Raw genomic sequence first — 27,591 nt, 5'->3', positions numbered from 1 at the left:
GGCTGGTTTAGTGGTCACAAATTCTTTTAGTTCTTGTCTGTCTTGGAAGCTCTTTATCTCTCCTTCCATTCTGAATGAAGCCTTGCTGGCTAAAGTCTTGGTTGCATGTTTTTCTCATTTAGTACCCTGAATATATCATGCCAGCCCTTTCTGGCTTGCAGGTTTCTTTGGTTAGGTCTGATGTTAATCTGATATTCCTCTCTTTGTAGGTTAAGAGTCTCTTGTCTAAAGCTGCTTTCAGGTTGTGAGTTTCACATGTCGGGGTGTAGATCTGTTTTATTGATTTTGGGAGGGGTCCTCTCTACCTCTTTAACATGAATGCTTGTTTCCTTCCACAGATTAGGGAAGTTTTCAGCTGTGATTTGCTCAAATAAACCTTCTGGTCATTTCTCTCTGTCTTCACCTTTAGGCACCCCCAAAATTCTGACATTGGTATGTCATCAGTGCTTTCTTGAAGCCTGTCTTCATGAGCTATTAGTCATTTTTCTCTCTTTTCCTCAATTTCCTTCCTTTACGCCAACTTATCTTCTAGATTACTTACTCTTTCTTTTGTCTCATTTATCCTGCCTGTTAGAACATCTAGTTTAGATTGCATCTCAGTTATAGCGTTTTTAATTTTGGCCTGATTAGATCTCATTTCTGCACTAAAAGATTCTCTAGTGTCTTTTATGCTTTTTTTTAGGTCCAGCTATTAACTTTATAATTGTTATCCTGAATTATAGCTTTGGCATCTTACTTATATCCATATCAATTAGGTCTGTTCTTTCATCGTTTGTTCTTTCATTGTGAATTCCTCCTTCTAGTCATTTTTCCCAGAGAAGAATGGATGAGCAAATGAGCAGAGTCAAAAGTATTCACCACAACCCAATCAAAAGACACACTAGAGAAATCCAAAGAGATCAGAAACCAAAACAGAAAAGCAAACAAAAACAAAACAAAAAAGGGAGGTGGAATATCATCTCACAGGATGGACAGAACAGGGTGATCCACTTGTTCCTGAGTAAATTTTGGTTTGTGTGTTAGAAGACACTAAATCCCAAAATTGCAAAGGAGGAAAAACTTACATATGTATGTGTATGTGTGTGTGTGTATGTATGTGTGTGTGTATATATATATATATATATATATATATATATGAAAAACCTACATATATATAAATAGAAGAGTGAAAAAAAGCCAAAAATGAAGCATATATCTATAAATTGTAGGTATAAAAAAATAAAAGTTAAAAAGTAACTTGAAAACAAAGGGTTGATAAGAGAGGAAACTAGTTGAAAAGGGAGAAAAGAATTTCTCTGTTCTCCTACTGGCCTTCCTGTCATGTGTATCTTATACCTTTTGAAGTTGTCCCACATGCTTGGGTGTTTTGTTCTGGTATTTTTGCATGTTTTTGTCAGGGGAGAAGGCGTTTGTTCTTTGTTTTTTTTCCCCCCACTTTGCATTTCAGTTTAGGACATTGCTTTTGGCCTCCCTTCAAGCTCACCTATTCTTTCCTTGGCTCTGTGCATCATGAATCCATTAAAGGCATTGTTGATTTCTGTTACAGTGTTTTTGTTTTGTGGCATTTTCTTTTGATTCTTAGAATTTCCATTCTGCTTACATTCTATGTTGTTTACCTTTTGCATTCAAACTCCTAACAAATTAGTTTTTTTAAATTGACAGGGTTAATTTTTAAGTCCTCAAAACTTCTGAAGCTGAAGATGCTACATTGGTTTTAGAAGTCATTTTTTAGGGATGAATTGAGTCTTTTAAAAACTGACAAATTGTTGACATTCACAGAATTGAATTAGATTGGCCACTAGATGCCAGGTTTTGCACTAGTCCCTGTAACTGCTGGGAATTAAGACAAACTTCTTGTTCTCCAGGAACATAGAGTCCACAAAGAAAAAAGAAGATTCCAATATCTGTGTTTTCAGTGGAGTTTCTTCTTTAGCATGCAGGACTCAGGGACATCAGAAGGAATTAGTGCCTGTGATGTAACTTGCAGGAAAATGGCAGTTGAAGTAGGACCATTATTTACAGAGAATTTGTGATTTTGTTTTCACAGTTAGGACATCGTGGCACAGTGGCCCATGGACTGGAGGAGGTGAGGACAAACCAGAAGACTTTATTCCTCTCATTCCTCCTGTAACCTGAGCAACTTTGCTTTTATTTATTTATTTTTATTGAACTTCCAAATAAGGTTTTCTTTGACAAGAGTTGTTTGGATTCATACAATAGAGACTCAATCTTGCTATTGGAACTGGTTGTTTAAACTCTCTAACTTTTGGGGGCACCTGGGTGGCTTAGTGGGTTAAAGCCTCTGCCTTCAGTGCGGGTCATGATCCCAGGGTCCTGGGATCGAGCCCCACTTCGGGCTCTCTGCTCAGCGGGGAGCCTGCTTCCTCTCTCTCTCTCTCTCTGCTGCTTCTCTGCCTACTTGTGATCTCTGCTGTCAAATAAATAAAATCTTTAAAAGAAAACTCTAACTTTTTAGTTAGTGTGTTTTTATTTCTTATAGAAGAATAGCATATAAATTAGTTATTCCTTGTGTACTCAGCTACTGTATTTCTAGTGCTGCTTCAATGTATTAGGCTTCCAGGGCGTCCAGGTTGTGAGGAACAGAAATGTGTTCATATAATCTTGAGGAGTATGGGTTTGGTTAGGAATTTCATGAACTCATTCATTTGCCTTATAGAACTGGAAATTTAGGATATACCTTCTGTAGAATTCCAACAGCATTCTAACATTTGTGCTTTTTCACTAACTTTTTTTCCAGTGCATTCTTCCCTCTCTCTTCTTTTGGTTCCCATTGCTTCCTTGTATCTTTACTTTTTCTTTCCTTCCTTCCTTTTTTTTTTTTTTTTTTTTACACTTGAGTATAGTTGACACACAATGCTACATTCGTTTCTGGTGTACAAGGTAGTGGTTTGACAAGTTTATATATTATGCTAGGCTCAACACAAGTGTAGCTATCATCCGTCACCATACAAAGTACTACAATATTATTGGCTGTATTCCTTATGCTTTGCCTCTTAATCCTGTGACGTACTCATTCCACAACTGGAAGCCTTACACCTTTACTCTTGACTACTATGTCTTCACCTTCTCTTTGCCTCAGAATTGCTGTGGAGAAGCTCCTAACTTTCACACGTGTGTTAACTCCTTCTTCATGCCTGGTCTTGGAGTGGGTATTATTGGATTGATTGAGTACAGTTTCATGTAGTTTTCCAAGTTTTCTGTCAGAACCATCCTAGATAAGTGTTTATCCTCTGTAATCTCCTTTCAGCTCAGACACTGATCTTTAGGCTGTTTCACTGTGAATAAGGGCAATAGACTACTTTGTTTACTTACAACCTTAGAATAATAATAACTTGTAACATTTTCTGAGCACTTGCTATATATTCCTCATTTTCTAATTTTACATGTACGTAGTTTAATCTCATAACAATCTTATGAAGTAGGTGATATTATTAAACCCCGTTTTACAAATTGGAAACCAAGGCACAGGGTGCTAATTAACTTGTCCAAATGGTACATAGTTTATTTTCGGGGTGTGAACTTGGCAGTCTGACCTTGGATTCCAGGCTCTCAGTTTTTAAATTCTACTGCCTGCTCATGAAAATTACTCATGACAGAATCAGGCTTTACTTAGAAATTATTCGTAATGCCCCAACCATACAGGGTAGAGTTTGTATACTGAGAATTAGGCACCATTAATCATATGCCAGCCACTTGCCCTGTTAAAGACTTTTATGACATAATGCTAAAGTGGAAAAGGATAGCCACAACAAGTAATGTAATCTTGTCACTTCACTTGAGTCTAGTAATGCATTTCATCATTTATTTCCATAACCGAAGCATTAAGCAGTTTAGAACACTGCCTCATCTACACATATGAAAATCTCAAACTGCCGAGGCAGGAAAATAACAGGCAACTTTTGGTATAAGCTACGTCTCACGATTTAAAAAATGTATTACTGAAATTACTGTATTTCACTGGAAGAAATTGAGGTTTAAGTTGTTCATCACTCCAGATCTCCATTTATATCAGAAATAGAGGCCTGTTCATTCATACCTTCTTCAGGTCTACTCATCCTGCCCATGTATAACAAATTCAATCTAAGTAGAGTTCATGAGGAATGACACCTCCACCATTGACCAATAACCAAAAACTTTTATCTTTAATTGAAAAGATGAGCAGACTGATAAAATCCAGAAATGGAAGCTGCCAATGAGCTGAAGCCATTATACACAATGCTAGCTGTGAGGCCTGGGTTTTATTTTTCCTGAAGCCTGCTTAATCCAGAATATGTATGATATTAATCAGTCTGTACTTACCATTTACTTTTACTTGAATTCATCTGAGGGTTTGTTCCCTGAAATCTAATGAGTCTTACTGTGTATGTCAACAGTATTATGATTGATTACCTTTGGAAGTCTTGGGTTGTACTATCAAACATTGCGGTCATTGTCCATATGTTGTAATTAAAATTAGTTTTAATTTTTATTTTTAATTTAAAAGTTAACTTTAAGTTCCAGGTTAATTTCTTGGGCCTTATGTTTCCATAGGGCACTTTTATCATGTGTCTTATATATCTTAGTCTACTGAAAATTGGCACAGTTTCTTTCTTCCAGAAGTGGCCATATAGCTTAGTGACTAAGTTTGAATCCCCGCTTCTCCACTCACCAGTTGAGTGTATTTCCTCTTTGTGTTTCAGTGTCCTCGACTGTGAAATGGTGACAGTAGTCCCTCCTTCATAAGATTTATAACACCTACTACATAATAGGGGCTCAAAAACATCTTACAGTGATGATGGTGGATAACAGCATTGAACCACATTGCTTCTGGCACTGAAGCCATTTGCTGGGCCTAGAGAAATGACCCTCAAATTCATATTGAGAGGTGTGACCTTGCTGTACAGGAAGGATTCTGGTTCATTAGGTCTGGATGGAGACCAGGAATCTGGTTTTTCAAACAACCTTTGCTTTCCCTCAGTATCCCCAAGCTGCCATGATTCTGATGCATAGCCAGTTTTGGAAACCACTAGCCCAGACATTGGTTTCTAAGGAAACCAAGATAAATATCAGCTCAAGAGGTAATATAGGGGTGACTCTTGTAAACCTGTTACGTGAAGTGAAAGAAGCCATTCACAAGAGACCACATACTATGATTCTATTTAAATGAAATATCCAGAATAGATAAATATAGAGAGACAGAGAATAGTTTAGTGGTTGCCTGGGGCCAGGAGGGGGAGGGAATGATGAGTGATTGCTCATGGATATGGGATTTCCTTCTGGTGATGAAAATGGTCTAAGACTGTGGGGATAGTTTTACAACTGTGAATATACTATAAGTCATTGAATTCTACAGCTTAATTGAGGGAAATCTATGTTTTCAAATAAATATTTCAATAAGTATTTTTTTCAGTAGTCAATTAGAATTGAGAGAGGATTTTTTTTTTTTTTTAATGGGAGGGGGTAGTTGGGGAAACTAGGGGAAAGGGCTCAAACTGGATGCCTGGAAAGAGGCTTTTTTTTTTTTTAATTTTTTTTCCTTTAACTTATTCACAAACACAAACATATAATAATCTAATTATCTGAAAGCCTTCTGGGAACTTCCATCTCCTGGAAAACTGCCTTGTAAAGGAAATAGGTTTAAAAGAAAAAAAGACTTTTGAGTTCAGAAAACACCTGCATTAAAGCCATGGAGAGGAATAATTCAAAGATAATGGTGCTGGAGAAAATCCTCAAAATAAATGCAACTAAAATAGAGACCAGAGATTCATGGTAAAATACTTGAAAGGTATTTTTTGTAAAAAAATGAAGCCAAGTGTTATATTGGACAAATTTTAGATTATAATCCCAATGCAGCTAATTCTTAGAATAAATAACCAATTGATGTTTCTTCCCCCTTGGAATAGACATAGCATAGATTTGTAGGAAATAAACAGCATAGGCATGGATTGGAACAAAGGACCATGTAAAAATGGACCAAAGGACCATGGGTTTTTTTGTAAAAAAAACAAAAAAAACAAAAAAAAACATTTTTACTTAACGTTTGACTTTCACAATAAATAAGTCAGTTTTGTAAAAGTAATTAAGTACTTAATCACTTTTCTCTGTGGCCTTTCTTAGTCATTTAATATTTAAGTCATTATTTAAAGCACCTGTTATCATTCCTTCGGTTTTTCTTTTTGGTTGTTAACTGGTCTGATTCTTAAAATTGTTTCTTGTCATTAACTTTGCTTTTCATTGCAGCAATCTCCAGTATCACCTTTAAATGTTTCCTGGGAGCCTATTATTGCAAGATGTGCAGTTTCTTTTCATAATTTATTTGCATTGTGTTGTTGGATTATCTGTGAGAGCCTGATAAGAGCTAATGTTACCTATTATTTAGGGAGGAGTGAGTCAGAGGATTAATTTTATATGGGGACAATTCATTATGGATATTTTTATATAATGACAGACAACTTTGTACCCCAGATAACAAATATTCATTAAAATGGAGTACCTAGGGGCGCCTGGGTGGCTCAGTGGGTTAAGCCGCTGCCTTCGGCTCAGGTCATGATCTCAGGGTCCTGGGATCGAGTCCCACATCGGGCTCTCTGCTCGGCAAGAGGCCTGCTTCTCTCTCTCTCTCTCTCTCTGCCTTCCTCTCCGTCTACTTGTGATCTCTCTCTCTGTCAAATAAATAAATAAAAATCTTTAAAAAATAAATAAATAAATAAATAAAATGGAGTACCTATATTTATTGGATTGCTAAGTTATTGGGGTGCTAACTCATATGCTGTTGACTAGTGTACAGTTTAAAAAACGAAAACACCTATTCACAATGTAGGAGAAGCGGTAAGGTAGCTGATGGGGTATGCATACCATAATTCCGTTTTAGAAAACCTGCACCTAGAGAAGTTAAGTAATTTGCTCAAAACAATACCTCAGTTGGGTCTGTCTTATTCCAAAGTTTGTATTCTTTTAAAATAACATTATACTGTCTTTTGACAAAAAGTTTAGCTACCTGAAAAAGTTTGTCTCCTCACCAGCCAAAAATATATGTGATTTACAATTTTACATAATCTAGTTGAAAGGCATTATAGAAAAAAAGGTACTTGTATCAACTACTTGTCAGAATTTAACAGTTGTAATAATAACTTAGTTGATGCTTGTTAGTTTACAAAGCACGTCTACATCAGAAATTTCATGTTTTATGTAACAACCCTGTGAAGTAATCCTCATTTTACTAGTAAACTTGGGCTTGAAGTTTAAAGTCAGTTATATGTGGGCCTAGGTTTTTTTGCTTCTAGATCTTACTGTTTTTCCATTATGCTACACAGCTTTCTTGTAGAATAACAGAAGCCCTACAAACATCCCTTTTGTAGCAATAAAATACCCTCAGAATATTACCCTTAGTGATATCTGTTGGACTGGTTTATTATATCGTATTTAAATATATTTTAGTAACATTTTAAAATTGTGGTATGTTCAAACTATACACCTTAACATTAATTTCTATAGATTTGATGGCAGTGTCTGTCCTTTACTTCCTAATAGTTAATGATTTATTTTTAAGTGGATTGATTTAAAATGGAAATTGGTATAATCTAATTTTTTTTTTAATCTAGTCTCTCTAGAAGCTGAAATCCATCAATCACTGTTCTTCAAAATGCAATGGAATGTACCAAGGTCTGTATTCCGACTGGCACATAGGACATGTGTGGAACCATATAAAGCCAGTCTTTTTGGACACTGTCAAAACATGAAGGGACCATTACATTTGTATAAAGCTGAATCCAGAGTAGTTTTGGTACAGGACCCTCAAAAACGATGGCTGCATTTATCTGCTGTCCCGTGTGTTGCAAAGGAAAGGAAGCCATTCACTGCTCATCCACCCCAGCCAGGAGTCCTTCGCCATAAACAGTGGGAGCAAGATATTTTATCCAAGAGGGTTATGTCATCCAGTGCCACCTCCCCTGGAACTCCTTCAGAAAAAAAGGAAGAACCTGATCCTTTGCAAGACAAATCTATTAGTCTTTATCAACGATTTAAGAAAACATTTAGACAATATGGAAAAGTTTTGATTCCAGTGCATCTAATAACTTCTGGTGTTTGGTTTGGAACATTTTATTATGCAGCCATAAAGTAAGTTTTTGCTTGGGTTGAGCAAGCTTGCTTGATAAAGCAAGTTCTGCTTTATCAGAATGTTAATCTTCTTAATTGTAGTAATCAAAGCCTTAAATAGTTTTTTAAATGCTTTAATGTCTTTAACTGTTGAGTGTGACTGCTTTTCATAACTGTTTTTGAGGTTTTCATAGGTAAATTTGCTTGCCGTTCATAGCAGGCGTTATATGAAAATGTTAAACTGTACCATCTCATTTAATCCTCACAACTCTATGAAGTAGGTAGTGTAATTATTCCCATTATATTGATGAGATTAAGGAAGAATAAGTCAAAACAACTTAGCTTTTTCCCAGATATTTTGGAGTCTTATTTCAAAGCCTCTGCTGTACATCACTATGCTCGTCTGTCAACATTTAACATGGCACAGAAATAAAATAAGAGATTTCGGAAATTTGACAGCACTGTTGAGTTCTATACTTATGTATTTCTTACAGGGTTCATGAATGTAAAAAGATAACTAATTACTTTGCCCTATATATGATTTTGGTGGGAAATTAGTATCATGTTTTTTGCCAAAGCCTGCCTAATATCTGTTACAGATACCAAAACGAACAAATTGCAGGCTCATGTTTTAGTGTTACCCACGGCTGATAATGTGTCAAGGTAAGGTCTTTTGTTCTCATCAGAAGTTAATTTGTTGGACACTTAAAAAATTGAGCATAGATCTCATGTTAGGTGTTCTTATCACAACTAAAATAAACTTCCAAAAAATAATACCTTCAGGCTGGGTCCACCAAATATCTAAATGCACAGAATATCTAACACAGAATATCTAAATGCACCTTTTTTTTGTTAGATACTCCTCCTTTCTTTTAAGGTAAGTTTATTATTTACAATGTTTTAGGAGCAGGGTACACATTGAAACAGATCCCAATGATTTCCAGTTTTTTTCTGCCACTAGCAATGAAGGCGTTCCAACGTCTGCCTATTCCTTTGAATGTGCCCTGTGGGCTTTTCTTGTGTTAGCCTGGGCATGACAGAGCTGAGTGAGCTCACCATCCTGAGCACAGTGAAATGGCACAGTGAACCCCACTTTGAGTTTTAGTAAACTCAATCCTTATGGGGCTAGAATTATTTTATTCTTTCCAGAAGTCCATCGATTTTCAGTGTTTGGTTATATTTAATGGCTTGATTAATAAGATATTTTAGTTTTGCATGTAAGACTCACTCCTTGGGAAAATGTTATTTTTTACTAAATTAAAAGATAATGAAACGGAGACTTATTCTTGGAAAACATGGGGATTAGAAGTGTTTCTTTACAAAAGTTCTGAAAGGATTTTTTAGCTTATGTAGTTGATGCTGTTCTGATTCTCTTCACATCTATTTCTCCATTTTCTTCCTAATCAGTTATACCCTTCTTCGTTACGTATCCTTATCCTTTAAGAATTTTGTCTTTCTCTTTATAAATAACTTGGCATTTGGGGACTATCATTTGTAATGGCCTGAAAGAGCCTCTCTGTACATTTCCCCCACGGTATACCCATTATATACCATTTGTTTGCATCTGTTGGTCAGCGTGTGTATCTGTACTTGGTAGGTGTCGGGGAGGGAGAGAAGATCCAGCAGTCACAGAAAATGCAACAAAAAAACTTAAGTGTTTAGGCTGCTTTGAAAAAAAAAAAAAGAATTGTCCCTTTCTTTACAGAAGATCCTTGTATACGTACACTTTATGGATTATCTTTTTCATTAATGACATTTTTCTGCACATGTATAATATTTATAGAAGTCTTCAAGACTGCCCTTAGTGAGGCGCCTGGGTGGCTCAGTCGGTTAAGCGGCTGCCTTCGGCCCAGGTCATGATCACAGGGTCCTGGGTTTGAGCTCCGCATTGGGTTCAATGCTCCTTTTGCCCTTTCTCTCTGACACAACCTTGTAGAGATCTTAAATCTGACCAGAAGTTCTCTATTGATAACTTGTAGCTTTGTGATGTTGGTTTTGTTCCTATAGTTAGATGCCTTGTGTTTTAGGCCTCAGGTTTCTAAAGTTACAGATCCATTCTGAGGCAAAATGCTGCCTGATTTTTACGGCATTGTATTCTTACTGTGAATGTACTTTTTTCCTTGTGTATTTCTGCATCAGTTGAAACGTCATAGAGCTGGCATTTATAAAGCACAGATTTCTGTGAGGCCATGGAAGCTTCAGAGTAAAAAGTGACAAGTGGATATTACTGTTGAAATCAGTCCCTCACTAGTGTTTCGTATTAGCAATTCCAAAGGAAATGGAAGTTATTATTACTTTAAAATAGTCAAATCATCAAATCAGTATTTTAGAAATCAATAGAACCAGGGTACTTGGGGTGGCTCAGTGATTAAGCCTCTGACTCTTGATTTCAGCTCAGGTCATGATCTTGGGGTTGTGAGATCGAGCCCCACGTGCAGCTCCGTGCTCAGTTGGGAATCTGCTTGACATTCTTTCCCTCTGCCCCTGCCCTCCCGGCACATGCTCATGTGCTCTCTCCCCCTCTTTCTAAAATACAAAAATCACTAAAATAAAGAACTAGAACCAGTTGTTTGCTTCTTTATTTTGTAAAAGATAACTTGTGCAAGGTGCCTGAGGTAATTATTTGGTTTTTATGATAGTTTTTTTTTTTTCTAAATCACTCAGTTTTATCTAATTTTTGGACAAGTGTTTGTCTTTTGTTTCCCCTTCATGATTGCTTTTAAATTACACACTGGGCTAGGAAATGAGTGATAAAATAATTTTATGATTGTATTCGTTGTAGAAGATATAATTAGCATATCGTGGTAAGATATTAATGGTGCATAGTGACTTGATTAGACCCATAGAATAGCTAAGTCCTAGTACTACTGAGTTTTGCTTTAATGGGATTCTGTTGTTATCTAAGAGACTTGAAAAGGAACTTATGGTGGAGAAAGAAGAAACCAGGTTGGATTTACAGTCAATTTTGTAATTTTTTAACTTTTTAAAGATCCTTCAGTTACCTGCTTTCCTTTCGTGGATGGCGGGTAATTTTCCTTAATGATGATCAGCCGTATGTTCTTGAGAGTAGTCCCTGATTTCAGAGTATCATAGTGAAATCATAGAGGTACAACGTCCCCAATTAACTGAGGTTTTTTAATATTAAAAAAAAATTGATTTGCTAGCTATTATGTTTTACAGAATACAGCAATCTATAATAATAATGGATCTAGGTAATTCCCTTTCTTAATTACAAAGAGAAGGAGCACCTATACAGACGTGCCCTGTAGACCCTCTTCTAACCGTGAGTCACACATACACCAGCTGTGGGACAGACTGACATCATGTGATGGCTTCTGTTGTGATACACTGAGACAGAATTAACTGTACAGTTTTCCTGTTTAAAAACATTTACCTGAACCTGATCAGTAGGGAAAAAACAGACAAATCCAAATGGAGGGGTATTCTCCCTTGCTAACTGGTCTGGAAACTTCAAAAATCTCAGTGTCAAAGATGTCATGCCCTCCTTCTCAAAAAAGTTCTGAGGATCACTTCTAGAGGAAAGGAGACCGGAAAGAAATGACAGGATAGTGACAAGGGACATACTGGAATGAACAATTCAGGAAATTTTAATATTAAATAATATATTATGTATTAACTGTATACTCTTATGTATATTAAATTTCCTGAATATGGGGGCACCTGGGTGGTGCAGTCAGTTAAGCATCTGACTCTTGGTTTCAGCTCAGGTTGTGATCTCAGGCTCATGCTAAGACCTTCTGTGCCCTCTCCCCCATCCCCCCCTTTTTAAAAATTTAATAAATCTTTAAAAAAATTCCCAAATATGATAGTTATCTTTATGTAGGAAAAGCACAGAACAAGAACCTTGTTCTGAGTGAGGGGTGAAGGGTTAGTGTCTGTAAGACAACACACAGTGATAAAGGGAGAGAGTATGAGAGCACATGCCAGGATAGCTCAATGTTGATAATCATGGAAACTAAAAATAAATTAGGGCTTAACAGTTCATATTAGAGACTTTTCTTTGCCTTCTCTCCCTCCATCCAAAAATTTGTTGCAGTTTATGGTAATTGCTTCTTCACCTGCCTGCTAAGCCTGCTAATAGAATAGAGACATCCATTTAGAATAATTGAAGTTTTCATCAAACCCATAGAATCATTTATTCTTTGTATAATAACACAATAAGTACTGTTATAATGTTGCTTTTATAGCAGTATAGTTTGACATGTAATTTTAGAGGTGAAAAGCTTAGGTCTTGAAGTTTGAATTGGAGCATTCTGAAGAAGTAGCGTTTGGTTGGGGAAATGAAGACCAAGTAAATCATTCTGGTCATTCCCTCTCTTTTGTCATTTAAAGCCATTAATTTTACTCTGCTAGATCCTTCTATTTTTATATATATGGTAATGAGGGATATACGTCCATGTGCAGAAGCGAAGCAGAAGCTGCAAACAGTAAGATACAGTGTAACACTGATGTTTCTGTACTTTTTCTTCTAGAGTTAAATCACAGTTCTTGACAATGCATAAGTGACCTTTAAACAAAATTTGTTTTGGTGTTTTCAGAAAACTTTTTGAAAATATTTATCCCTTAAAGTTTGTGTGTATATATACATAATTGTGTGTGTGTGTGTGTGTGTGTGTGTATATATATATTACTTTGTTTCTTAGAGGGGTGATGTATAAATATATAAATCATTTTGTTTCTTTCTTAGAGGAGTGAATGTCGTTCCTTTTCTAGAATTCATTGGGTTACCTGACAGCATAGTAAGCATTCTGAAAAATTCCCAGAGTGGAAATGCACTAACAGCATATGCCTTGTTTAAGGTAAGTACTGTTATAAATGAGTTGCTCTTCACACTTAACCAGTGACAGGCTCAGTTCCTCATAAAACTCCATGTTAGTTCCCAGTAGTAATTTTTTGTAACCTAAAATACCACATAAAGTACCATAGTCTAATGGCTAAAGTTTATATTTTTTAATTTAATTTAATTTTTTGGTGTGTGTTCCAAAATTCATTGTTTATGCACCACACCCAGTTTATATTTTTTTAAGTTTAAATTTTAAGAATAACTAAAATGATGGTTTAGAAAGAAGTGACTTGAAAATAGGTAGATCATTCCTAACCTGCTGTGATGAGACAAATATGAGACTTCTGAATTTCTGGAAGTCATCTTTTTGACATTTCTCCCACTTACGGCATCTTAATTTTCCTTATTCAGAGATCCATGACTTGTTGGTTATATTTAGTATTTATTTTACTGTTTATACTAATTCATCTACTTGGTAAGTCAAATAGTAAAGCTTAGTTCAGATTGTTTTATGGGATAAACCATAGACTCAGTAGCTGTTACATAGGTTTCATTTTAGAAGTTTGTCCACTATAGCTGTTCTCTGGAGTTGAGACACTGACATCTTTATAAGCAGTTTCTACATCTATGGGTCTTTCTTTTAGAAGAGGAGACTCACTATAAATTGTGGATTTTAGCTATATTAATATTACTTTTCTCAGTTGACAAATAATTAATGAAGTTCTATATATCTTCATCCTAAGAAAGAAAACAGAAAACGTTTAGAAACTAGATTTTATTTTACTTTTGTTGTAATAAAAATACTTAGAAGTATGGTTTTATAGTAGTACAGGTAACATTTTATTCTGTCATCCTCATTAAAATCCTCAGAAATCTTGGGAGATTTCCATTTTTATTTTGATTCTAACTAGAGGGCTAAAGCCTAAGTGCTGAGTTTTCAACATTAAAACTTAATAAACTTACCAATTATCAAGTTTCTAGTTATAGTGGGTATAATTTACCTTAATAAGTCAAAGTATCATGACGATTTAAGCCATTTCCTTAATTATAATCACTCCTTATCCTATGCTCCCATAACATGTATGTAGCTCTTATAGTTCGTGTCATGGTCTGGGGTTAGTTTTGCAAGGCTTTTTTGTTTTTTTTAACATTTGGTTTCTTTAGTGGATTTTAAGTGTTTAGGAATTCAAAGTCGTGTTCTATTTCTCTGTGTTTTCACTGCGCCTGATACTGTGCTTTGTAGGTGCATCAATGTTCAGTGCATGTTTCTTACGTGGGAATTGAAACAATGAACCTGTACATGTAGGTAGGTTAGTGTCAGCAGTGTTCCTTCCCACTCACTGTTCTCTGTGAGGTGGGAAATATGCAGGGGGTTCTCCTGGGTATTTTCTGTCACGCATGGTTTCTCAGGTGGAGTAACAAACACTTGAGATTTATTGCTTCAGTAAGGCAAAGCTTCAAAAAGAGGTGTGGCGAAGAGGGGAAAAACCACCTGCGGTGTGACCTTGTGACACTGACTAGCACACAGTCCTCAGCCCCCTAGCACTGTCCTGGAAGTGTACCTTTGTTTGAATTGACAAAAATTTGTCGAACTCCTTCCTATTCTGTGCCAAGTGCCATTCTAGGTACTGGGAATACTGTAATTAAATAAAATGGTACAAAATACATGCCCTCATGGAACTTACAGTCTAGTAGTGGGAGGCAGTTAGATAAAGAAGGTAAAGTTAAAACACACACACCGGGGTGCCTGGGTGGCTCAGTGGGTTAAGCCGCTGCCTTCGGCTCAGGTCATGATCTCAGGGTTCTGGGATCGAGCCCCACATCGGACTCTCTGCTCAGCAGGGAGCTTGCTTCTCCCTCTCCCTCTCCCTCTGCCTGCCTCTCTGCCTACTTGTGATCTCTGTCAAATAAATAAATAAAATCTTAAAAAGGTGGGGGGGCACCTGGGTGGCTCAGTTGGTTAAGCAACTGCCTTTGGCTCAGGTCATGATCCCGGAGTACCAGGATCAAGTCCCGCATCAGGCTCCCAGCTCCATGGGGAGTCTGCTTCTCCTCTCTCATGCTCTCTTTCACTGTCTGTCTCTCAAATAAATAAATAAAATCTTTAAAACACACACACACACACACCATGGAGTTTAGGTGATGTTAAGTGCTAAGAAGAAAGAACAAACCAGCAAGTGTTAGAGCATTTTTTTTCTTCTTATTTATTTATTTTTTTTCCAGAGGGAGGGTTTCCAGGAGGGAGGGAGTTAATCAGGCAGTTGTATGCAAGAAGAGCATTCAAGGTCAAGGAGGGGAAATGGGAGTATAGTGTCCTAAGGCTGCAGGGTACCTGGAGTATTGGAAGGAGTAGGGAGGATGCCAGTGTGGCTGGGATGAGTGAATGCCAAGAAGTAATAGAGCAGCCAGATGAGGGTGGCCTTATGGGCCATTATGAACACTCTGGCTTTTGCTCAGAAGAGATGAAAAGTCACTGGGCAGTTTTGAATATCTGACTTGTGTTTTAACAAAATCATTTTAGCTGCTATGTTGAGAACAGTCCATATATATAGCTCAGCAAGGGTAAGAAGCCCAGAGATGGAGCAGGAGGGGTTATTGCAATGGTATGGGTAAGAGCTGGTAGTGGGAAGACCCAGGTGGTAGCAGGAGAGCCTATAAGATGTAGGTGGCTTCTGGATGTGTTTTGAAGATGGAGCTGATGGACTTTTTTAATGGATTGAATATAAATTATGCAAGAGAAAGGAGTTGAAGCTATTGTGTATGTTTTTGGCTTGAGCAACTTAATAGAGTTGCAGGGCACCTGGGTAGCTGAGTCATTGAGCTTCTAGCTCTTGGCAGCTCAAGTCATGATCTTGGATCATGGGATCAAGCCCCACGTCAGGCTCTGTGCTTGTGCGGTGGGGGTTTCCTGGTGGCTCAGTCCATTAAGTGTCTTACTCCTGACTTCAGTTTAGGTCATGATCTCAGGTTGATGAAATCAGGCCCCATGTGGAGCTCCCTGTTCAGCAGGGAGTCTGCTTGGGATTCTCCCTCTCCCTCTGTTCCCCTTCCCCCCCATGCTCTGATAAGTAAATGAAAGAATAGAGTTGCCATTTCCTGAGATGCAGACAGCTTTGAGAGGAGCAGGATTGGGGTGGGACCATTGAACATAAAGAGATCAGTTTTGAACAGATGACATTTTGAGCTCCTATTAGACATGCAAGTGTAAATAAATTGGATGTTGTATATACTGGAATTTAGGAAGAAAAGGCTCAGTCTGGAAATCTAAGAATCATTAATTTACAGGTGGCACTACAGACTTGAAATTGGAGAAGACCACCAAGGGAATGAGGTAGGTGGAGGAGTACAGGGGCTCAATACTGCCCCACAGTGTTCAGAGGTAGGCAACAGGAAGAAGAATGGGGAGGAAGGAGTGTAAAGGGGCAGCCTCTGAAGTGGAAGGAAACCAGGGCAGTGGGGGCATGGCAGCCAGGCAGGACATGCTCCAAGGAGTAGAGGGGGAAGCTGTCTCCATAGTTCTGATGGCTCGCAGGCCTCTTCAGTGACTGATGAGAGGTGGGCGTGAAGGCTTAGAGTAAATTAAGAAAATGAAGAGGGAAGGTGGAGATGGAGAGCATATGCAGCTCTTTCAAAGACTTTTGGTACTGAATTTTAACACAGAAGCTATCAGAATGTGATAGAGTTGCGGTCCCCATTTGTGTTGCTCTTGGACCAGTTCATCTAGTATTCACCTGTGGTCCTTAAATCTCTGGTCAAAGTTAAACCTGTACTTGCCTGCACAGATTTATGGATTTATTTATTTATTTATTTATTTACTTTGCCTCGTGGAAGTTCCCAATTGGAATTCCAGACCCAGGGTGGGTTGTAATGAGAAGGTAGTATAAGGCCTGGAAAAGTCAAAGGGATTTGGAAGTGAAACTAAACTAAATTCAGTAAAGAATAAACATTTGGCCCATGTTTGCCTCTCACCATTTGAAGTAGTTTGGTTCCGGTTTAGTTCTACATGTGCAGTATCCACAGGTTAGCAGGGTTTATAAGGACGAGAAACGTATGTGTGTTTGTTGTTGGCCCTGAGCCATCTTTTTCTCATTTCCCACGTTGCCCGTCTCTAAGGTTCACTAGCACGTGGTTCCAGGCTTCAGTGCTTCTACTGGGAATATCCTGTAATCCTTGGCGTTTACAGAAGAAGATCCCTTGCTAGGAGGGAAAACCATATAGGCTGTAACTATATTAGCCTGGTGAAGCAGTAAAGTAATTTATATTGTTTGGTTATTACTAAAAATTTAAATTTCACATTGTTTTTGCTAAGACGATAGGCATGATCAGCTGTTGATCCGCCTGTGTTTGCTTTTCTCCTCAGATTGCAACACCTGCCCGATATACTGTGACTTTGGGTGGAACCTCGTTCACTGTGAAGTATTTGCGTAGTCGAGGCTACATGTCGACACCGCCTCCTGTCAAGGAATATCTTCAAGACAGGATGGAAGAGACCAAGGAGCTTCTCTCAGAGAAAATGGAAGAAACAAAGGATAGACTCACTGAAAAATTACAGGAAACCAAAGGAAAAGTTTCTTTTAAGAAAAAAATGGAATAGGGTGCCTTATATATCAGGTGACAGACAATTTCTGCACTTTAACCCTTTGGAAACTATGGACAAAGATACATACATGCTCCTGATTAGATTTTTTTTTTTATTAGTTGCCTAAATACACCAGTTCTCTGAGGGTTAAAGACCTAAGATACCTTTTTAAAGTTGAGTATTACTAGAAAAATTAGTGTTTTTTGAAAAGAAAAATGGAACCCAGTATAAGAATTTTAACACCAGTAGCAGCATTAAGCAGTGGTTTGTGTCTTCGTAAGTCAGAGCTCTTTTTTCAGGGTCTTCAGAATCCTACTTGCTTTGTGTTTTGTTGCAGCAGATGGAGCAGTTGACTCCTTGAATAACTGATATGGCCCTAGGCAGGGTGTTAACACTGGGTTTTCATCTTTATGTTATTCATTGAGCTTTTAACTCTGTTCATTTCTTAATGTGGAGACCAATATTATCATCACAACTGCCAGTGAATAAGAGGATATTTAGTGTTTCTTTAAAAACCGTATATAACAGTTATCTCTACCAGTTAAAATACACATTTTATATGAAGGAAGTTAAATAAAGATTGAGTCATATATCTGTAAATAAGATGTATTGGTTACATGTAAGTGAAAAAAGTGACCCTTTAAAAAATGACTTTTACCCAAAGCTTGTCAAAATCAGTTTTTTTTTAAAGCAAATACATATATCTATGGTACTTTTTCACCTAAAACATAATCTCTACTTTGAATCATTTGTGTTCTCTCCAACTATTTTTCAGAGGAAATGTGAGAATAATATTATACCTTAAGTTTATTGTTGAAATCAAATATCCTTAAGCCATGACTCAGGTTTGCGGTTCTCGAGCAGATGCAGGTGTGGGAGGATGGAAGGTTCTGTCAGGTTGTTCCAAAGCCGACTCACTCCTGCCGTGTGGCAGGCCTTTTGTCTCCACAGGCCGACACTCTCAGTGTCTGTTTCAGAGTTAATGTTGATTTCATTGTGCAGTAAATTTTTAAATTGTAGCTGCTTTTTCCCTTATCCTGAAATATCTTTTTCCCTTATATTGAAATATGCGTGAGCATTTTACTTGAATTTTTTTTAATAGCAAAATTGTCATTAAATTATCTGCTTGGAATGAAATTCAGCCATTGTCAGATGTGAGTTGCCATGATTGTGTGTTTGAGGATGTGTCTGTTTCTTTTGCTCTAACTGCTTTTACTTCATTTCTAACTCTTGAGTTGATACTCAGAAGACAGGATGGCCTCTTTCTAGACCTATCATTGTTTTGAGCGATGTGATAAGGCAGGAAAATGTCCGAGGGACTTCCAGAAGCATTCTGGTAGGGAATCACTGCTGTTGGGCAGGATTTTTGTACTAAATATTTAGTTTGGCCAAATTTAGAGAATAATTTAAAAGAAAAAAATGTTTGCATTTGATACATCTAATCATTATGTTGGAACACTTCACAAGTTAATGCTTTTTTCGGGGGAGGGGCAGGGCAGAGCAGCCAAGGGGCCCGCTGTTGCTCTGCCACACACACTCTTGATCAGGCAGAATGGTTTGGTCTCCTGATACACAGCTGAAGCAATGATTTCAGATTGACAGCACGTTTCAAGTCTAAACACCATTTCCATGTTTTAGCTTGCTTATTCACATTGTTGCAGATACTAAATGCTAAAATATTAACAAATTTCTTGTTTCTTTTTTTTTTTTGACCACTTGAGACTGTGCGTTTGTTTTAACATCTTATATGAAACGCTTCTGAAACAATTTACTTTTCATATTACACAGGGTATATTTTCCAGTAGGGTTAAAATTTGGTTTCTTAGTAGTCACTGATAACCCTGAGACTAAAATTTACCTTTCCTGACTGTCGACCATTTGAGTTTTGTTACTTTCCAATTTTGTTATTGTGTTTATCCAGTTATAGAAAGTGAGTTGCTGATGTGTGCTTTGAAATTCTCTAGTAAAATGTTCTCTGAAGAGGTGAGTGCTTTTGTCATTACTTGGCATCAGGAATATTTGTACCCTATCAAATGCTGTTGTTAGCATATTGCTAACTTAGTCTTTAAGGCAAGCTACAAATGGCTTAAAAGGGGATACCTGTGTTGTTTGAAATATTAATAGCAGGCTAACAATATAGTAATGTGTATAAGGTAAATATATCAGAGTAATATATAATAATAATTAAGTATATATTTTATCATATTCATGTAATATATATTTATGTAATATAATTTTACTTAATATTATGATTATATAATATTTATATTTTATATATTATTTATGATTATATATATTACTCATATATATGTCACAGTAAGTATATATAGTTTGCTATATATAGTAAGCTCCACTTCATTCACAGTCAACTTTATACTTTGGATTAATTTGCCACTACCTTCTGTGAGCAATGAGGCAGAGCAGGGTCCCAAGTCTGATATGCATGTCTGTCTTTAAGTAGGATGTGTTGATAGGGTAAAGAGAGAGCTATGACTGAGATTTAACTTACATAAAGTGATGAATATAGTTTGCTCAGCAAATTCACAATTGAAATGAAAAATAGGTTAGGTAAGAGACTTAGTTTATTCAGAAATAATAGCAAAACCAACCTTTTAATGTACCAAAAATAATCTTTTACTGAATCTGTGTCATGTAGTGGGACGCTGTTCAGATTTCAACAAAGGAGAAAAAGAATGGATATATTGAGATTCCCTTTCCCCCAGTAATGAAATTATGCCTTCAAATGTAATCTTCTATATTTTTCTTATTACAGAATATACCCCCATTTATTTACAAATGAAAGATACCCTGTAGTCCTCATGCCCCAGGGTCAAATGGAGCTATTGACTGCCCTACTTTAGTGATCTTAGAAGGAAATTACAGGAATTTAAAAGATCTTAATAGTTTGGGCGGAAGATGTGTTGGGCGAAAAGCATATCTAGCTTTACTCTGTCTTCTTTCCACTGGGTTCAGGCCAAGTCCCAGGATTTCTTTTAAACAAGGATTGTGTGTGGTGGAATATGGTGATGGTGATGAAATGGACAGAAGGTGATTTTAACAAATGAGACAGAAAAAGTGCATCTTTCCTTATAATTTTGAAATACCATTCTTGTAAAATGTGTTTGTGACATAAACATTTCTCTTTTTCTTAAGACTTCTTTGTTTGAAAGAAAGAGGGGGAAGGAAGGGCAGAGGGAGAATGAGAGAGACTCTCAAGCAGACTCCCCACTGAATGCGAGAGCCTGACTCAGGGTTCAATCTCATGACACTGAGATCATGACCTGAACAGAAACCGAGAGTTGGGCACTCAACCGACTATGCCATCCAGGCACCCTGAGATATGTTTCTGAAAAATACTTTTTTTCATGGTAATGTAGACAAATGTATCTTCTGTTAGCTACAATTCGTTTTTTGAAATGGGGATCTTCATTTATTTGAAATTTTCAAAATTGGGTCCATAAGGCCTAAATGAAAACTGTTTAAATGTTTCCAAAGTTGGTTGGAGTATTATTCCATATTAAAAGTTAACTGCCTGATTGACTATTCATGCCATAGTCTAAAATGCACCAAATCATATTGGCCTAGAGCGAATTAGCACGGGAGTATTCAAATAGAAGAGTATGAGCCTTTCTGCCACCTTGGAATTGAACAACCTGAAACAAATCTATAGAACTAAAGGTGGGTACTTTTAATTATTCACTGTGCAAATATGACCTCTGTCTAGTCTCTTTTGTCCATCTGTATGTCATGTGGTATCCGGTTAGCATTAAATGGGATCCCATAAGATGCTGTCTTATGTACCTGAAGGTACGGCAGACTCCAGGTTTCATTCTCCCTTAGAGACCAGACTGGCCTGGGGTCCCACTCCTTTGCAGAACCCATCTTCAGCCATGAATTTTGGCCTAGCCTTCTGATTCTTAAAAGATCCTGTGGTTTGAGCTTGTAACTTGTATTTGAGAAAAGCTGATTCAGGCCAATTGGATATATTTTTCCCCCACTGTGAGATTTTTCTTTTGTGACTTCTGTGTCACATTGGTTCATTTTAACTAGTCAAAACAAGTTTTTGATTGTCTTGCTTCTTCAGGGTTAGGCTTTGAAAATCAAGCTGTATTCTTCCCTGTGCATCATTGACAATCACCAACAATAATAATTACAGATCATAATTATCTTGTGGCAATTATCTGGCTATTTTCATAAGCATGATCTTAGTAGGAAGAATGCATCTTGATTTTGGAAACCTTCAGGGCAGAGTATAATGTTTAGCCCATTCTTTATTCTGATGACTTGATTGGACAGCCACGGTGAGGAAGCATGTGGTTTCTCTTTGCAGATGGGAGCACTCGAGAAGAGTCATACGAAAGAACACTTGTTCCACATTGTGCTTTCTCTGGGACAGCATGGTCCGTGAGGGCAGAAGCCACAGGACAGTTAAAAGAGGTTCCACATGCTGGCTGCCAAAGCGTTTCCTCACTCTTCCTGAAAGGGCAGCTTGCGTAGAACCTTTCTTTCATTCTCTCTCCCTCTCTCTGTCCAGCTTTCTTGTTTTGGATTTTGATCAATTTAAAAGAAAACTCGTAAGTGAGAAAGGAAACGGAGTGTGCACACAAGCTTGCCTGCTTCTCCGTGTGGTACAGGCCAGTTCTCCCTGTCTGCCTCTAATGGGCAGGTCCACATGGCCCAGCTTCAGAAAGAGTGGGTCGGTAAACGCAGTTCCCTGACTTTTTAATCAAATACATGGTCGAAAGCCTTTCATTCTATTTTGATAATTCCATAAATGTCATTCTAAGCATATGACATAAAATCATGGCAAATCTGTATCTTCCTTTTTACCACTTAGATGTTTGAGCGCCTTAAAGCTAAATTTGACTTCTTAAAGAATATTTAGCATTTTCTCTATATACACAAATATTTAAGTTGTAATTACCTTTTATGAACCTCTAAGTACTAGATTTAAGATTCTGTAATGATTGAAGCACATTTTGATTAGTTTGTGTTTTAGTGAATCTGAATCAATATTTTTCTTTGGATACTTAATATGGTGACTTAACTCTCTCCATTGCTTTACTTCTCTAAGAATAGCGGCTGCTTTCATTCTCCTTGTGCTAAGGGTGCAAAACGCGAGTGTCTGTGAAGTGCTCAAATAGGGATGGCTTTGACTGCCCTCCAGCTACCCTCTGGAGATGGAATTGCAGGGCTTGGTTGCCATGGTACTCCACCAGCTGGCACTTGTTATTCCTTTATTAAAGAGGATATAGGATATGGTGGGTCATAACTCACAGTATTACTTCTTTTGGTTCAGAAATAAGGGACAAGTCTCAGTGGTTTCCCCCCAAAGTTGGAAATATCGTCGGATACTTTTGTCCTCAAAATCTAATGCAACTTTTGTTGAGGAATCTTGACCATTTAGTAACTGCATTATTTTAGAAGCATTTTAGATCAATAGGCGCTTTGAGTCATTTACCCCAGGCTTGCAGAGAATTTATATAGAATTTTGCTTTTAGCAGGTCATTTTAGAACTAAACCCAATATTTTTAGTTGAAGAAGGGCATGGGAGAGCTGAGTCTGGAATTCAGATCCCAACTTCCAGTTTATTTGATTTATCCTCTTGTGCCAGGCATGAAAATAAAGTAAGTCCCCGCGTTGGGTCTTTTGCAATTCTTTGTACTTTTGGAGCCAAAGCCAATTTATTAACATTCTTTGCCTCTCTCCTGCTGGTGCCTGCCTGCCTTCTTTTCGGCTTTTAATCTTATACTTTTTCTTTAATTCATTCACAGTCCACTATTTTCATCCTTTTCTCTTTAGAGTAGTAGAAAGGGGGAAAGTAGCTATCCTGTTATTTCCTGTATGTCTAGAGAAGGAGATACTGCTTCATTTCTCATGCTCCAGCTTCATTTCCCTCAGCCGGCGACACAGGGAGGTTTCAAGGCCGGTTGATGCTGGCGTCTTCTTGCTATCCAGGTTGACCTTGGCAATGCAGTTAGTAACTGTTTTTAGACACCTAAATCCATACTCGAGAACAAGTAATCAAAACTTTGGTAATTAGATCTAGTCTTTATATATCTGCACATTTAATGTTTCGTATATCCAAAGAGGATTTGATCTCAGGAAATTCTCCATTGCCTCCTTGGCAAAAAAAGGAGTTTCTGTTTTCCCATTGCTCCTGTGTGGCGGATTGTTCCTCTGTGGAGGCTGTGCCTGTGGCATACTCGGAGCCAGCTCAGATTGGAATTTTCCATGTACTCAAGGCCAGTCACCAGAGCATGTGACGCGATCAGAAGCTGGCATTTATGGAAAATTTTAGCACTGAGAAGTTCATTATATCCCTGGTTAAGGATGATCAGGTTTCACTAAAGGATGAGGTTTAGCTGCACTGAGTCCCAAAGAAAATGACCAAACTTAAACCCTGGCATGGCCCATACTGGTGAGCAGCTGTGCGGTACAGCAAAGTGTCCCAGAGAGTAGCTGTAGTCTTCACAGTGTTGTCTTGTTACACACGCTCTGTGCAGGGGGGCATGTCTAATGGACCTGACAGGCTAAAACTTGGTTTGCTGCATCTGCCTTGCCTCTGTCACTCCTGCGGCTTGTATGCACACTTCATGGCTGGTGAAGCAAGGATGGTGAGAACCAGATACGCTCCTGTTCGTGGGCAGGAGCCCCTCTGTCTGAATGCAGAGCCCCTCTGGGTGGGTTGCCGCATCTTGCCTTGTCTCCCCTGTAGCTGTGCGTGGCTGAAACACTTGCCAGCAGAGACTGGCTGATGGAAAAACATCAGAATGAGAAATGAGAACACAGGTGTTCATCTCAGGTTTAAAGGAGGTTGACAGTAAGGGAAAAACCTGAGTGCTCACGGGTAGCATTCCAGAAGAGTGCGATCATGCCAGTGTTAGCAAAGAGAAATGAAGAATATGGCCTGGGTTCTAGATGCAGAAAGGCAGAGGTGCCTGAAGGGCAAGGTCCTGGTGGTTGGGGCCTGAGGCTCATCCAGGATCTCCCTCAGGACGAAACTGGGGAGGTAGAGAGAATGCTAAGTAACAGAGCTCAAATCAGCATTAGCTGCTCCCCCACATAAAAAGAAAGCAAGAGACAGAAAAAGGGCCAGGTGAAGGGGGCAAGGCAAGGAAGGAAATTATTTTCTAAACGATTCTCTCCTTGTATTTTCACATTGTTTCTAAGACACACACACGCACCTTGCTCACCACCCCACAATGTGGTTCATTAACCAGAAAACCTGTAGATGACAACAGTAATGAAGAGAAAAACACATATTTTACACAAAACCTATGGCAAGGAAGTTTTAGGCCTGGTAATTTAGTCTTTACCTTGACATTGGATACGTCAACCCTAAGCTGTACTAATTGCTGGAGTATTAAAATCTGGGATTGTGATGCTACCAGCTTTGTTTTTCTTTTTCAACATTCCTTTGGCTATTCGGGGTCTTTTCTGGTTCCATATAAATTTTATGATTGTTCTAGGTCTGTGAAGAATGATGATATTTTTATAGGGATTACATTGAATGTATGGATTGCTCTGGTCAGCATAGACATTTTAACAATATTGGTTCTTCCAGTCCATGAGCATGGGATGTTTTTCCATTTCTTTGTGTCTTCCTCAATTTCTTTCATGAGTGTTCTATAGTTTTCAGAGTACAGATCCTTTACCTCTTTAGTTAGGTCTATTCCAAGGTATCTTATGGTTTTGGGTACAGTTGTAAATGGGATCAATTCCTTTATTTCTCTATCTTCTCTCTCATTGTTAGTGTATAGAAATGCATCTGATTTTGGTGCATTGATTTTATATCCCGCCACATTGCTGAATTCCTGAGTTCTAGCAATTTTGGGGTGGAGTCTTTTAGGCTTTCCACATAGAGTATCATGTCATCTGCAAAGAGTGAGACTTTGACTTCTTCTTTGCGTATTTGGATGCCTTTTATTTCTTTTTGTTGTTTGATTGTTGAGGCTAGGATTTCTAGTATTATGTTGAATAGTAGGGATGATAGTGAAAATTCCTGTTGTGTTCCTGACCTCAGGTGAAAAGCTCTTAGTTTTTCCCCATTGAGAATGATAATTTGCTGTGGACTTTTTGTAGATGGCTTCTATGATAATGAGGTATGTTCCCTCTCTCCCTACACTATTGAGTTTTAATCAGAAAAGGATGCTGCATTTTGACAAAGCTTTTTCCACATCAATTGAGAGGATCATATGGTTCTTGTTTTTTCTTTTATTAATGTAATGGATCACATTGATTTGCAGATGTTGAACCAAACTTGCAGCCCAGGAATAAATCCCACTTGGTCCTGTGAATAATCCTTTTAATACATTGTTGGATACTAATGGTTAGTATCTTGGTGAGAATGTTTGTGTCCATGTTTAAGAGGGTTATTGGTCTGGGATTCTCCTTTTTGATGGGGTCTTTGTCTGGCTTTGAAATCGAGGTAATGCTGACCTCACAGAAAACATTTGGAATTTTTCCTTCCATTTCTATTTTTTAAACAACTAAAGAAGAAAAAGTATTATATCTTCCATAAATGTTTGGTAGAATTCCCCTGAGAAGCCATCCAAACCTGGACTCTTGTTTGTTGGGAGATTTTTGAGTACTGCTTCAATTTCCTTGCTTGTTACGGTTCTGTTCAGGTTTTCTGTTTCTTTCTCTTTCAGTTTTGGTGGCTTATGAGGTTCCACAGATGCATCCGTTTCTTCCAGACTTACTAATTTTTTGGCATATAGTTGCTCATAATATGTTCTTAAATTGTTTGGTGTTGGTGTTGATCTCTCCATTTCATTCATGATTTTATTAACTTGGGTCCTTTGTTATTTCTTTCTGATAAGTCTGGCTAAGGGTTTATCAATTCTTTCAAAGAATGATCACCTGGTTTTTTTGATCTGTTCTGCTGTTCTTTTGGTTTCTGTTTCATTGTTTTCTGCTCTGGGTCTTTATTATTTCTCTTCTCCTGCTGGGTTTAGGCTTTATTTGCTCTGCTTTCTCCAGTTCCTTTAGGTTTACGGGTAGATTGTATATTTGAGACTTTTTTTCTTTCTTTAGAAAGGCTTGTATTGCTCTGTACTTCCCTCTTAGGACTACATTTGCTCCATCCCAAGGGTTTTGAACAGTTGTATTTTCATTTTCATTTTTTTCCATGAATTTTTATAATTCTTTAATTTCTTGGTTAACCCACTCATTCTTTAATAGGATGCTCTTTAACCTCCATGCATTTGTTTTCTTTCCAAATATTCTGTTGTGATTGAGTTCAAATTTTAAAGCATCATGGTCTGAAAATATGCAGGGAATAATCCCAGTCTTTTGGTACCAGTTGCAGCCTGATTTGTGACCCAGTATGTAATGTATTCTGGCGAATGTTCCATGTGCACTCAAGAAGAATGTGTATTCTGTTGCTTTAGAATGAAATGCTCTGTATATATCTATGAAGTCCATCTAGTCCAGTGTGTCATTCAGAGCCCCATTCCCTTGTTGATCTGCTTAGATGATCTGTCCATTGCTGTGAGTGGAGTGTTAAAGTTCCCTACTATTATTGTATTTTTATCAATGTGTTTCTTTAATTTTGTTATTAACTGGTTTATATAATTGGCTGCTCCCAAGTTAGGGGCATAAATATTTACAATTGTTAGAACTTCTTGTTAGATAGGCCCTTTAATTATGATCTAGTGACTTTGAGAAAGAGAGAGAATGAACAGTGGGGAGGGGCAGGGAGAGAGAGAAGCAGACTCCCTGCTGAGCAGGAAGCCTGACACTGGGCTGAATCCTAGGACCCGGAGATCTGGCCTAAGCTGAAGGCAGCTGCTCAACCAGCTGAGCCATCCAGGCACCCCTTCTTCATCTCCTGTTACAGTCTTTGGTTTAACATCTATTTTGTCTGATAACAAGGATTGCTACCCCCATGTTGTTGTTGTTATGTCCCTTAGTATGATAAATTGTTCTCCACCTCTTCACGATCAATCTGGAGGTGTCTTTGGGTCTCTTGTAGATAGTGTATGGATGGGTTTTTCTTTTTTATCCATTCTGATAACCTTTGTCTTTTGATTGGCTCATTTAACCCATTTACATTCAGAGTAAATATTGAAAGGTATGAAATTAGTGCTATTGTATTACCTATAGA

The 27,591-nt window shown here is 37.8% G+C and overlaps 1 protein-coding gene across 7 annotated transcripts in view; it reads left to right on the top strand.

Moving 5' to 3' along the window:
* FAM210A (family with sequence similarity 210 member A) overlaps positions 1 to 19,460 on the top strand; it is a 36,531-nt gene extending 17,071 nt beyond the window's left edge. For 5 of the 7 annotated variants that reach the window (XM_047696981.1, XM_047696984.1, XM_047696983.1 and 2 more), the window contains 3 exons: positions 7,602 to 8,118; positions 12,806 to 12,917; positions 17,262 to 19,460. In XM_047696981.1, the coding sequence (XP_047552937.1) occupies positions 7,643 to 8,118; positions 12,806 to 12,917; positions 17,262 to 17,495 (822 nt within the window). In that variant the 5' untranslated portion in view covers positions 7,602 to 7,642 and the 3' untranslated portion in view covers positions 17,496 to 19,460. Of the gene's footprint in view, positions 1 to 203; positions 210 to 7,601; positions 8,119 to 8,556; positions 8,761 to 12,805; positions 12,918 to 17,261 lie in introns of those variants that run through there. The other 2 variants (XM_047696986.1, XM_047696987.1) reach the window with 2 other exon arrangements.
* Positions 19,461 to 27,591: the final 8,131 nt, after the last annotated feature.

Source organism: Lutra lutra, chromosome 12, assembly GCF_902655055.1.
Source record: "Lutra lutra chromosome 12, mLutLut1.2, whole genome shotgun sequence".
NCBI classification, from domain to species: domain Eukaryota; kingdom Metazoa; phylum Chordata; class Mammalia; order Carnivora; family Mustelidae; genus Lutra; species Lutra lutra.
The sequence above is the reverse complement of the archived record's forward strand: the minus strand, read 5'-3'. Positions and strand labels throughout refer to the sequence as shown.